The 14,035-nt window shown below is 42.2% G+C and overlaps 1 protein-coding gene across 2 annotated transcripts in view; it reads right to left on the bottom strand.

Moving 5' to 3' along the window:
- Positions 1 to 139: 139 nt before the first annotated feature.
- The window catches only part of itga11a (integrin, alpha 11a), a 215,769-nt gene continuing 201,873 nt past the window's right edge, over positions 140 to 14,035 (bottom strand). For both annotated transcript variants that reach the window (XM_063066150.1, XM_063066151.1), the window contains 3 exons: positions 13,038 to 13,133; positions 4,520 to 4,633; positions 140 to 1,998 (listed from right to left, as the gene is read on the bottom strand). In XM_063066150.1, the coding sequence (XP_062922220.1) occupies positions 1,906 to 1,998; positions 4,520 to 4,633; positions 13,038 to 13,133 (303 nt within the window). In that variant the 3' untranslated portion in view covers positions 140 to 1,905. The remainder of the gene's footprint in view (positions 1,999 to 4,519; positions 4,634 to 13,037; positions 13,134 to 14,035) is intronic.

Below are 14,035 nucleotides of genomic sequence, written 5' to 3'. Positions count from 1 at the left end.
AATGGGAGGTGGTCATTCAGCTTTTAACATGTTCAATCAACCCTAGCCCTTGCCAGCTTTGGAGATGATCATCTTGAACATTGAATTATCTCTTAAATCTCTGTCTCCAGGAGCTGTGAATTAAATGTATGTGGAATGTTCTGATATTGGAGTGGTTTAAAATGAGCTTGAAACGGCCGTGCCTTTGAAAAATGATCTGTATGAATGGGGTACAACAAGCACATAAAAAATGAAATTGATGCCAATTGAAATCTTGGCAAATCAGGGGTTTCCAACCTTATTTTTAATGCCATGGACCCCTATCATTAACCAAGGGCTCTGTGGACCCCAGGTTGGCAATCCCTGCTTTAGATGATGCAAGAAGTGAAATGCTGGTGGAATCAGCAAGGAAGTTACAGAGGATATTGCTGCCTATTTTACTTAATGTATTTCTATAACCTTCGACCCAAGGATGAGGCGCTCTGCAGGTTCTCAACTAGTGCTCCTATTAAGTAATCTGCAGGTAGTTCTGCTATAACATAGCATGAATTGGCATGATTGTTGGATTAATAGACACTATTTGCATTATGTTGGTTGTATTGGTTATTATTGCGATTGGGAAAACCTACTTCAATTGTGCTTTGATGGCGACCACAGCCTATTCTGCAATAGTGTGATTTAGGAACTGATTATTGCATTCGACAAGAGCTACCTGTCCCTTTTCACGTTTTAATAAAAAGAACAAGCAACCTCAAACAATGGATAAACCACATTGTCCATCGTCTTGCATAATTACAAATATTCAACACTTTGAATTTTAAATGCAAAATCTTTCCAAATATTTACATATATAAGAATTGTTTTACATATAATACAGAGTCTGTAAATATCCAAAGCACATGAATTTTACTCAAGTATGATTATTTAACATTTGAGGAGAACTTAAGTGTAAAATCTTCTATTGGTTGGACTTTGCTGGAAAGTTTTAGAAGCTTTAGCTATCTGGAAGTAATTTATTGCAGTTCAACCCATTCACCCTATTCACTCGAACTTTACATTTAACATTATCTGAATGGGCAGGAGAAAAAATAGGATTGCTTGATAATCTGTATTAATAACTGAAAATGCTTGAAGTACAGGATAGGCAAATTAACAGCAAGGTTATGTTTCACACATTTTTTTTATCCACAGATCCTCCAGTACCACTCCAATGGAAGAGTAGAAAATTGGCTTGAATGAGATTATTTTCTTTGTAGCAGTGGGGGCTGAATTGGGTGTACAAAATGATGGATGTTGAAATAACATACCTGGTCCTGCCCCTCAGTGTTGTGTCTATCTAGTGCAGAGTGGTAGAAATACCGGAGAGGAATACATAACCTATCTGGGTTGTGGCTTCCTCACACTTGAAACAGCAACAACAAACATACTCTGCAAATTCTGTAAAATTGTTACTTAGTTTAACATAATAAATCCAATGGAAGCCACAAACAAAGTTGGCACATTGCCAGTATTCTGTAGAAAAAGACTGCATCTTGCAAGTCGTGTTTCTGTTGTTTTAGCAAGGCCCCACGCAGAACTTAAAAGGTCAATGGCTTGACCAGTATCATTTACTTCCACAGTGACTGTGCAAAATTTAGCACAGTCAATCAAAGTTCAACTTTCCAAGTAAAGAATGTAAACTGCATCACACCCCTGTTAGAACATACTTCCTTACAGGGTGTGTGTGCTGGGGAGTACAGTGTATTGCACCTTAGAAAACCAATTGAGTGCGAGGTGTCAACGGAAAACAATAGTACAGGAAGGTGTGTCTGGTGTGCTGATCCTGGGCACACAGCAATTATATGCTCATGCCCTCTTCTCATTGAGCGCAGTATGGATGAATAAATTCACATCTTCTCTTTAGCACTTGCTTCGACAGTCAGGTCTTCAGAGGTTTGTTTTCTTCAAGTGCCCAACGTGACCATTTGGAGCTGACAAGTATTCCTTCCTCCTGCGATAAGCACTTTGGAAAAAGCCCAGCTGTTTGTGAGGGTAGAAGGGGATGGAAGAAATGGTAAAGAAAGTACAGGAAAAGTTTAAATGGAACAGAGTCCAGTAACAACCACAGTGCCTTTAGTGCAATGCTTCATTGACTATGAAGAGGCAGTTTTACACAATGTTAATATGGGATCAAGAAATTTCCATAAAGCAATGATCTGCACTCAGTGGCCACTTCATTAGGGACCTCCTGTACCCAATAAGTGTATGTTCGTGGTCTTGTTCTGCTGTAGCCCATCCACTTAAAGGTTTGATATGTGTGTTCAGAGGTGCAGTTTGACACACCACTGTGGAACGCATGGTGGTTTGAATTACTGTCAGCTTGAACTAACCTGACCTCTCTCATTAACAAGATGTTTTTGCCTCTGGCAGTGTCCTTTTGTTTTTCACACTATTCTCTAAACTCTAGAGACTTGTGCATGTAAATCCCAGGAGAGCAGTAGTTTTTGAGACGCTCAAACCACTTTGTCTGGCACCGGCAATTATTCCATGGTCAAAGTCACTTAAATCACAATTCTTCCCCATTCTGATGTTTGGTCTAAATAGCAACAAAATTCTTGACAATGTCTGCATGCATTGAGTTGCTGCCCCGTGATTGGTTGGTTAGAGCACGTGTACCTAATAAAGTGACTACTGAGTGTATATTCTAATTCTGCTTACTTGTTTTGGTTCAGTATTACCCAGAATTAACAAAGATACATCAAAGGTGCCCTGTACTGGTCCGGTCATTTCAAAGATTTCCATTGACTTCAAACCTGGCATTAACATTAATAGTTCTTTAGGGAGAAAAGTTCAGAAATTCATCATCCACTGGGTGAAATACTTCCTGATAACAGCCCAGCTTTGATTGTCGGGTCTTCTCACTGCCCGCTTGCTGTATTTGCTTCTTTACTCCTCTCTCCTTGAGGTCACATAAGACTATTCAATGTGGCCTCATTATCTACCCTTTCAGGCTCAGTGTGTTAGTCGGGGATTGAGCTCAAGAGCTATGAGGTAATGATTCATTATCAGCATTACCTGTAGTTGATAATGAAATAGTTTGAGATGTTTTTGCTGTGGTCTGTTTGACACTGACCCTTCACAGGAGGTTCTGTAGAAAACCCTGGGAGAGATGGCTTGTACTGGTCCGGTCATTTCTGTCTTTTCCATTTGCTCATTGCAGAGTTGGAAGTCAGAGAGCAAGTGCAAGGCTCACTGTGGCTGAGTCCAGGGATAAAGCACAAGGGCAGTAATTTGAGGGCCCAAATGCACTTTCATTCGGTGCCCCCAAATTTGGGCTGGCCATGGTGGTGCTGCATAGCCTGGTTCTGATGGAGAAAGTGAATGCAAGGCATTTATACTTTCCCCTTTGTTTTACTTATTGTGCTTTTATATTCAGGTATTATATGATATTTTCCCCCCGATTATTAAAATCGCTGAATAATTTTTAAATATCCTTATTGGTCAGAGATATTTTGAAGAGATGAAGAGATCCCTGCCCCTGAAGCCCAGTTGCTGTACATCTCTCTGCTTCCTAGGACGGTATGGCATTAAGGCCTGCAGGAGGTCTGGATGCACAGAACTGAGATGCACTGAATGCTTGGTACAGTCCCTCTCAAACTTGCACCTGGGTAGTAAACTTGCTTAGAGGCTGCAGGGGCTGGAAGCCCGAGCATAAACCATAATGGAGGAACTTAGCATGTCAAGCAGCATCTTAAAAATAAGATTAGATTATTTTAAGTTACCAATTGTACACCAAAACACAAAAACATGCAGTGAAATGCATTGTTTGTGTCAACAACCAACACAATCTGAGGACATGCCGCAAGTCCCTCTAGTATATGGAGGGAAATGGATGCTAAGGCATTGGTCAGACCATACTTGGATATTGAGAGCAGATTTGGGACTCTTGTCGAAGGGTGTGCTGGCATTGGAGAGGGGACGGAGGAGGTTCACCAGAGTGATGTCAGGAATGAAAGAGTTAACATATCAGGACTGTTTGATGGCTCTGGGCCAGCACTCACTGGAGCTCAGAATAAGTGAGGATCTTATTGAACCAATTCACCTAGGTGAAGTGGATGTGGGAGGATGCTTTCTATAGTGGGGGAGTCTAGGACCAGAGGGCATGTCAGCGTACAAGGACGCTCCTTTAGAACAGAGATAAGGATGAATTTCTTTAGCCAGAGGGTGGTGAATCTGTGGAATTCATTGCCACAGACAGCTGTGGTGGCCAAATCTTTAGATATGTTTAAATAGGTTCTTGGTTAATAATGGCATTAAAGGTTTTGGGGAGAAGGTACCAGAATGCGGTTGAGAGGGATAACAAATAAGCCATGGAATGGTGGAGTAGTCTCGATGAGCTGAATGGCCTAATTCTGTTCCTGTATCTTATGGTTTGGGGTTGAGGCCCTTCATCTGGATTGGATCTGACCCCCTGAGTTCCTCTAGCATCTTGTTTTTTGCTCCAGGTACGAATGTTGTTGAATATGTCAATGTACAAGTTGCTGGTGAACACTGGACTTACCTTCCACAGAGCGAGAGTGAGCAATGCTAGCAGAAGAAGCCCTCCTAGTGAGCTTCCAATGATAATCCAAAGTGGTACCTCAGACTCCCACTGCTTGGTCATGTGAAGTGTTATCTGTAAGGAGAGATACCAGTTTGTATTGCAGGTGCAGTTGATTCTCTGATGTTTTCGCTCCTGCCTCTTACTATAGCTTACTGAGTTCAATATTCACACTCGCTTTTCACAACTTGTCACGGCATTACATACAGTGAAGTGCGTCACTTGCTTCGAGGATGTACTAAGGTCAGCTCACAAGTGTCACCATGATTCTGGCGTCAACGTAGCATGCCCACAACTTACTAACCCTTATTTGTACAGTTAGTAAAGATTATCCTATCCCTCCACAGGTTGGCCATCCCAAGTCACTTAATCTAAGGTTACTCTACCATAGATTATTGATCAGGAGAGATGAAACCGAATCTCACCACTGTAGCTCTCGATTTAAATTTCTTTCTTTTCAAATTTTATTATTACATTATTCAAAAATAACATGAGTACATCAAAGTAAGCAACACTTAGAATGTCTCAAGGAAAACAACCATTATTTTAAAGATTGAAAAATCTTTGTGATAATAAAAAAAAAACCCTAAGCAGAAAAAGTGGGGGAAAAACCCCATTAGGTGTTCAACCCCGGAGCCATGCGTCATACAAAAAGCTTCTAAAGATAAACATCAAACCGCCAGCAAGAAAAAAAAATACCAAAAATTTACAATTAGATCGTGGAGGAAATCTATCAATGAACTGAAATGATAATAACAAGCAAATGAACCCCATCTTTTCTCAAAATCAAATAAAGGTTCAAATGTTCGGCTTCTAATTTTCTCTAAACTAAGACATAGCATCACTTGAGAGAACCGTTGTGACAAAGTGGGAGCTGATGTATCCTTCCACTTCAACAAAATGGCCCTCCTAGCTATCAATGTAACAAATGCAATAACACGTTGGTCAGACACAGAGATCTCGATTTAAATTTAAGTCAAGAACTAACTCTGAAATCATAAACCTGTACTATCAATGCTGTTCATTGTCCTAACAGTCAATGTAAATTTATTATCGAAGTACGAATATGTTACCACATGCTACCCTGAGATTAATTTTCCTGCAGGCATTTATAGAAAAACAACAAAATACAATAGAATTTATGAAAATCTATACCTAAGCAAAGTAAATATGTAAAATATCCACCCGATTGATTGATGATCTCCAGAAAAGGAAATTTGCTGCCCTTGCTCTCTTACTAGGGGTGGCACGGTAGTATAATGGTTAGCATGACACTTTATAAGCTGTAAGATATGGGTTCAATTGCCACCACTATCTATAGGGCGTTTGTACATTGTCCCTCTGAGCCATTGGGATTTCCCAGTAATCAATTAGCAGATTATCAGAGCAATCGGTGTATGTTTTCATACCTATAACACTTAACTGTGGGGTAACTTTGTCATGCAGAGGATGGTCAGTCAATGCAATGAGCTGCCGATGGAAGTGGGGATGGCAGGTACATTAAATGTGGGTTTCCTTCCATATTTCAAAGACATATGAGTTAGGTTAAGTTGAGGATATGTTATGTTGGCACCAGAACCATTGCGACTCTTGCACATCCCTGATGCAAGCAACACATTTCACCACTGTATGTTTCGATGTACATGTTGCAAATAATTAGTCTTTCATCTTTAACAGTATAACTCCATGATGCAGACCATGGGATAGTTTCATTAGCAGATTTTTCAGAATATAGGATGTTATCTCTTAATATTGCTCTTTATCAATCATCTCTTATTACTGTTATCTCTTAATAGTATTAAATCACTTTTTAAAAGTTATTACATGGTAAAATAATGAATATTCCCATGAATCCGGTAAGTACAAGCAGAACTGTGTCTGCTCCAAGAGACTGGGGACAGTGAATCCATCAACACCACCTCGCTATCTTGCTCTCCTCTTGCACTATTTATTTTTGATGAATTCTGATAGTAATTTTTAAAGATAAGTTATATTCGTCACGTACAAAATAAAAGCATTATTTTGATGTACTGTACTTGTGGCAAGTAAAGCTAAACTTTACAGTAATTTATATATTGCTGCAAAACAAATTTCACGACCGATGTCAGTGATGGTAAACCCGCTTCTGATTATTTATTTTATTTAGAGATATGGCTTGGAACGGGCCCTTCCAGCCCAATGACCCACCGATTTAACAGAAGCCTAATCACAGGACAACTTACAATGATCAATTAACCTACTAATCAGTACGTCTTTGGACTGTGGGAGGAAACCGACATGGTTCATGGGGAGAACATACAAACCTCTTACAGATGGTGCCGGAATTCTGGAATGCCTGGAACCATAACAGCCTCACGCTAACCACGCAGCTACTGTGGCACCCAGATACTGATCCTGAAATGGTACCAACTGAGTGAAAAGCAGTGCAGGGAGTCAGGGCTTTGATGTGTGAAAGGGAGACTGGGAATCAGTATCTGGTGAGCTACAGTGCCTGCAAAAAGTATTCGCCCCCCCCCACCCCCCGGAAGTTTTCATGTTTTATTGTTTTACAACATTGAATCACAATGGATTTAATTTGGCTTTTTTGGACACTGATCAACAGACAAAGACCATTTCGTGTCAAAGTGAAAACAGATTTCTGCAAAGTTATCTAAATTAATTACAAATATAAAATGCAAAATAATTGATTGCATAAGTATTCACTCCCACCACCCCCCCTTGAATATGACACACCAAATCATCACTGGTTTAGCCAGATGGTTTTAGAAGTCACATAATTTGTTAAAAGGAGATCACCTGGGTGCAGTCAAGGTGTTTTACTTGACTGTGGTAAAAATACACCTGCTGGTGAGTCGGTATCTTGGCACAAACTACACCATGAAGACACAAGAACACACCAAGCATCTCCGCTAAAAGGTTCTTGAGAAGCTCAAGTCAGGAGAAGGATACAAGAAAATTTCCAAGTCACTGAATATCCCTTGGCGTACAGTTAGTCAATCAACAAGAAATGGACAGAATATGGCACAACTGTAAATCTGCCTCGAGCAGGCCGTCCTCAAAAGCTGAGTGACCGTGCAAGAAGGGGACTAGTGAGGGAGGCCACCAAGAGACCTATGACAACTCTGGAGGAGTTACAAGCTTCAGTGGCTGTGATGGGAGAGACTGCACATACAATAACTGTTGCCCGGGTGTTTCACCAGTCGCAGCTTTATGGGAGAGTGGCAAGCGATCAGAGCAATCAGTTATTTAGTGTTTTATTTCTGTAATTAATTTAGATCACTTTGACATGAATGTGTCTTTTAAAAAAGATTACATCCACTGTGATTCAATGCTATAAAAGAATAAAACATGAAAACTTCAAGGGGGGGTGGTGAATACTTTTTATAGGCACTGTAGGTGCTGAGCCATTGGGATTTCCCAATTGTCAGATAGGTTATCAGAGCTGTCTGTATGTTTTCACACCTATCAGTTTTAACTGGGTAACTTTTTCACCCAGAGGATGGTCAGAAGGTGGAATGTGGGCATGGGAGGTATATTAACAACATTAATATGTCCTTTCCAGTCCGGAGGAATGGTCCTGGCCCAAAATATCAACTTTTCATTCCTCTCCATAATTGCTTAGAGGGCTTGCTGAATTCTTCCAGCATTTTGTGTGTGTTGCTTAGATTCCAGCATTTACAGAATCTTTTGTGTCTACAAGAACATCTCATATTCCAGTTGGGTAGTGCACAGGGTGGAGATGTTGAACTTTCAAATGTCAGGCATCCCACTATCCGTGTTCTTTTCCCATGCCCAGCCATCCAGCCGGGTTCTCACTTCCTTTGTTCTCTTTTTCAACCCCTCTTTACCAAGACACAGCACCCTCTCCCCCTCTTCCATTTGTCCATCACCCAGGTTTCTTCTCCCTCGTTTCACCTCCCCTATCCCCTCCCCCACCTGATTCTACCTGTCCATCACTTTTCCTTATCTGTTTCCACCTATCATCTACCAGCTTCTGCCTCAGCCCTCCCACTCACTTCTGTACTATCTTCCCTCTCCACTCTCAGTCCTGATGCAGCCATACCTCACCATCAAACATACCTTAGCCCCTGGACACGTGTTACCCACTGAGCTTCAGCAAGTTGCTTTTTGTCCCATGGTCTGTAACTAGTTTGGGATGTCCTGGGAACATGCACATATCAAACAAACGAGTCCCCCTGTCATTCTGCCTCTTGCTGGGTGCAAGGTAACTACTTCCCACTAGAGGACAGCAGAGCACCACCAGAAGTAATGCAGATGCTAGAAACCTGGAGCAACACACAAAATGCTGGAGGAACTCGAGATTCAAGATTGTTTATTGTCATTCTTCAGTACGCGAGTGTAAAGGAGAATGGAATGATTGTTACTCCGGATCCGATGCAGCACAAAAACACAATAAGCATAAAAATCACTATAAATATAAAAGCAATTCATTAAAACACACTGTACAAGTAACTGTTGAGTGTGGCTATACAAGTTTAGCTTATCTATATAGACTGACTGTCCGTACATAAAGTGATGCTAGGTACAGGAGTATCTGAACATAAGGTGGCTCTGACAATAAACTGGACTGGTCAAGGAACACTGAGGCTGTCTACAAGAAGGGTCAGAGCTGTCTCTATTTCGTGAGGAGACTGAGGTCCTTTAACATCTGGCGGACGATGCTGAGGATGTTCTACGATTCTGTGGTGGCCAGTGTGATCATGTTTGCTGTTGTGTGCTGGGGCAGCAGGCTGAGGGTAGCAGACACCAACAGAATCAACAAACTCATTCGTAAGGCCAGTGATGTTGTGGGGATGGGACGGGACTCTCTGACGGTGGTGTCTGGAAAGAGGATGCTGTCTAAGTTGCATGCCATCTTGGACAATGTCTCCCATCCACTACATAATGTACCGGTTGGGCACAGGAGTACATTCAGCCAGAGACTCATTCCACTGAGATGCAGCACAGAGCGTCATAGGAAGTCATTCCTGCCTGTGGCCATCAAACTTTACAACTCCTCCCTTGGGGGGTCAGACACCCTGAGCCAATAGGCTGGTCCTGGACTTATTTCCTGGCATAATTTACATATTACTATTTAACTATTTATGGTTTTATTGCTACTTAATTATTTATGGTGCAACTGTAATGAAAACCAATTTCCCCCGGGATCAGTAAAGTATGATATGACTATGACTATGAAATGATAAAATGACTCTTGACAAGAGGAACTCTTCTCAGTAGCAGCAGGGCATATGAAAGGACAGTAGGACAGTGACTGTGTCAGTGTAGGTATGAGGGGTGGAGTGTAAGTATAAAGTGGCAGTGCATGGGGTATGAATACTGTTGGGCTGTGAAGAAGCATCGTTTGTGTGTGTGTAGTGTTAGTGAGGGAGTAGTGAGGTAGGTTAATGTGTGGAGGTGTTGATCAGCCAGACGGCTTGGGAGGAGTAACTTTTTTTGAGTCAATTTTTTTTCAGCTGGTCAGGCAGCATCTGTGGAGGGAAATAAATGTCGACATTTCAGGCTGAGATCCTTCGTGAGGACTAGAATGTGGAGCTGGAATGCCCAATGATATTTAAACTGTAAAGTTGTGGGAGGGTTAGAAAATCGTTATTTTTGGGAGGGATGTGCTCTCTGAAAACTTAGTTTCGACATAGGGGCTTGTTAGACAATAAAGGATTAATTGTGTGGCTTTAAAGCTAAAATCAACAGATGGGAGAATTTCCAGAGGTGGGTGAATGTTGCTCTCTTTTCGGTGTTGGATCACCTGGACAATAGTTCAGACTGCTGTTTATTGATTGCAGTTCAACACAATCAGACCCTCAGTTCTAATCAACAAGGCCCAAAACCTGGACCTTGTACCTCCCTCTGCAACTGGATCCTTGACTTCCTCATCGGGAGACCACAGTCAGTGCAGATTGGAAGTAACATCACCTCCTCACTGACAATCAACACTGGTGCACCTCTATGATGCGTTCTTAACCTACTGCTCCACGCCCATGACTGTGTGGCTAGGCACAGCTCAAACACCATCTATAAATTTGCTGATGACACAGCTATTTTTGGCAGAATTTCAGATGGGGATGAGGAGGCGTACAGGAGCGAGATAGATCAGCTGGTTGAGTGGTGTCACAATAATCTTGCACTCAATGTCTGTAAGACCAAGGCTTGTGAACCTCAGGAAGGGGAAGTTGAAGGAAAACACACCAGTCCTCATCGAGGGATCAGAAGTGGAAAAGGCGAACAGTCTCAAGTTTGAGAGTGTCAACATTTCAGAAGATGTATCCTGGTGGGAATGTGGGAGGAAACTGGGGCACCTAGAGGAAATCCATGTGGTCATGGGGAGAACAGAAATACTCATACAGACATCTTGTAGGCAGTGGTGGGAATGGAACCCCAACTGGTGATCGCTGGCAATGTAAAGTGTTGTGTTACCATGCCACCCTGAAGTTAGCTGAAGAGTTCTGTTACACGTGACCTATTCTGAGGTAGCACTCTGAAATTCACTCTGAAAGCAAGAATGTCAGAAATAGAGATCGTAACTTCTCAGCCTCCCTCCTGTTCCACCATTATTCCTACCCCCTTGATCTCCCAAGTCTGCCACTTTTCCTGCCTGATCCCCTTATCGTCTGATTCTGTTCAGACCCAAAGTTGTATCTCATCAACCTTGAATGTTCGCAGGTACTCTGCTGAACTGTCACCTCTACCCTGGTTTCCTGTAATATGGTCACTGATTCATTGACTTGTACAATTGATACACGATTGGCTTGCCCATAGAAGGCAGAGGTGGCAGTGTGAAGATATGTTTCTATCAAAGGTGGTGTAAGATGCCTCTCCGCTAGTCTGCAGGTCACCCTTGGGCAAGGTGTAGCACCTGCTTAGCCCGCCTGATCAGAGTCACAAGAAACCACGGGAGCAGGTGGTGGATGTTTGTCTGAGCAGCTGATTAAGCGACCACTGACACCGAGCAGACAATCTCTGAAGAGTATTGATAACGGCTGGGGTCAGCTGTCTTGTAAAGACATTACCCAGAAGAAGGCAATGGCAATCCACTTCTGCAGAAAAAATTGCCAAGAACTATTGCAGTAAAAAGAGCATGATCGTTCATGTCATAGGACACGGCACATAATGAAGATGACAGAAGATGGGGGCGGAAGGGTGGTAATTGGTCGTATTGTTCCTGGAGATCAGTAACCAGTGGTGTTCTGCAGGGATCTGTTCTGTGACCCCTGCTCTTTGTGATTTTTATAAATGACTTGAATGAGAAAGTGGAAGGGTGAGTTAGTAAGCTTGCAGATGACACAAAGATTGGTGGAGTTCTGGATAGTGTCAAATGTTGACAGCATGCAGAGCTGGGCTGAGAAATAGCAGATGGAGTTCAATCCTGAAAAGTGAAGTGATTCACTTTGAAAGGTCGACTTTGAAGGCAGATTACTGCACAGGGTTAATTGCAGAATTCTAAGCACTGTGGAGTAACAGAGAGATCTTGGAGTCGATGTCCATAGATTCCTCAAAGTTGCCGTGCAAGTCGATAGGATTATTAAGGCGTATGGTGTGTTGGGCTTCATTAGTCGGGGCAATGAGTATCAAGAGTCACAAAGTAATATTGCAGATCTGGTTAGACCACGCTTGGAATATTGTGTTCAGTTCTAGTTGCCTCATTGTAGGAAGGATGTGGAAGCTTTGGAGAGGATGCAAAGGAGATTTACCAGGGTGCTGCTGGACCAGAGGACATGTCTTGGTTGAGCAAATTAGGGCTTTTCTCTTTGGAGCAAAGGAGGATGGGAGGAGACCCAATAAAGGTATGCATGATGATAAGAGGCATAGACTGAGTGCATAACCAGAGATTTTTTTCCCAGGATGGAAATGGCTAATACCAGGGGGTATAATTTTAAGGTGATTGGAGAATGTCAGAAGTAGTTTTTTTTAACACTGAGAGTGGTGGGTGTTTGGAACACCCTGCCGGGGTGGTGGCAGAGGCAGGTATATTAGGGACATTTAAGAAACCTTTAGATAGGCATAAGGATGATAGAAAATGAAGGGCTACATAGGAAGGATGGGTTAGATTGATCCTGAGGTACGTTGAAAGGTTGGCACGACATTGTGGGCCAAAGGGCCTGTACTGTGCTGTAATATTCTGTGCACCTGAGTCTTTGGATTAGGATTGTCAATTCTATTACTTCCTGGAAGTTTACTTGCATGGCTTCCTTCTTCCAGATATCCCAGCTCCAATCTTGCCCCTCCCTCACTGGTCATTCATCTCAGGGCAAGACAACAGGTTGATTGCTGTCATGATTGTTGGAAGAAGATATGAATTTTCAGTTTCTGCTCAGGTTATGCTTTTGGGTTTCCTGAGCTTTAGTTCATGCAGGGTTAGCAATCTTGTTCTGTAGCCATGGGAACAGCCCCTTCCTTCTCCCATGCTGAGAGATGGCCAATGCTAAAGCCTGATGAGATGTCCCCAGGTATGCCAACTCACATGTCGGATCCTCCCCGCCTCCTTTACAAACATGACCTTAGGCTCCTGGATGTCCAGTGTTGCCGTGGTGACAAGAAACAGTGACCCAAACCTGAGCTGAAAAACAAAAATATAAGAGTATACATTCAATCGAGTATTTGATGGAGGTGATTATTTCCCCACTCATCCCTCCCCCAAACTCATTGCCTGCACTCTAGCTCTTCTCTTCCCCCGCCCCTACCACCTTCTGTTCCCTGGCCCTCATTTCCCACACTTAGAAATCAGAAGCAGACAACATTTGACACACAAGAGCAATACACAAAATGCTGGAGGAATCTGGTGAGGCAGGTACCAAATAGGCAGTCAATATTTGGGTCAAGACCCTTCATAAATACCTTGTGTCCAGATGAAGGGTCTTGACTAGAAATGTCTACACCCTGGACCAAGACTTTGATCACCTGCTCTGATATGTGGGGTTCCTGATAAATTTTACAGGCACTCTTGAGAACAGTCCTGAAGCTAATATCTGCATCAGGCATAAACCTCCATCTTCTACAATTACCCATCTCGTAGCACTCTACATAGACTCACCATAATTCCTTCATTTTACCCTCCCACTACCCTTAATTAAATATGTACATATTGTAACCAGTCATTAATAAATACAGAGAGAAGTTTTATTATTAACAGCTTGAAAAATGCTTTAAAATATTTGGAAGAATTTGCATAAAATCAGATTTCCCATAAGTCAGGTCAGTCAATGAAACAGAAAATGATAGGCCAGTTAGACTCACTTCAGTGGTTGGAAAGATGTTGGGGTCCATTATTAAGGATGAGGTTTTGGGGTTCTTGGAGACACATGATAAAATAGACCAGAGTCAGCATGGTTTCCTTAAGGGGAAATCTTGTCTGACAAATCTGTTGGAATTCTTTGAGGGAACAACAGGCAGGATCGACAAAGGGGAGTCAGTGAATGTTGTTTACTTGGATTTTCTAAGGCTTTTGACAACATGCCACAC

This window comes from Mobula hypostoma, chromosome 13 (assembly GCF_963921235.1).
Source record: "Mobula hypostoma chromosome 13, sMobHyp1.1, whole genome shotgun sequence".
Classification (NCBI taxonomy): domain Eukaryota; kingdom Metazoa; phylum Chordata; class Chondrichthyes; order Myliobatiformes; family Myliobatidae; genus Mobula; species Mobula hypostoma.
Note: the sequence above shows the minus strand (reverse complement) of the source record. Positions and strands in the feature narration are given on the sequence as shown.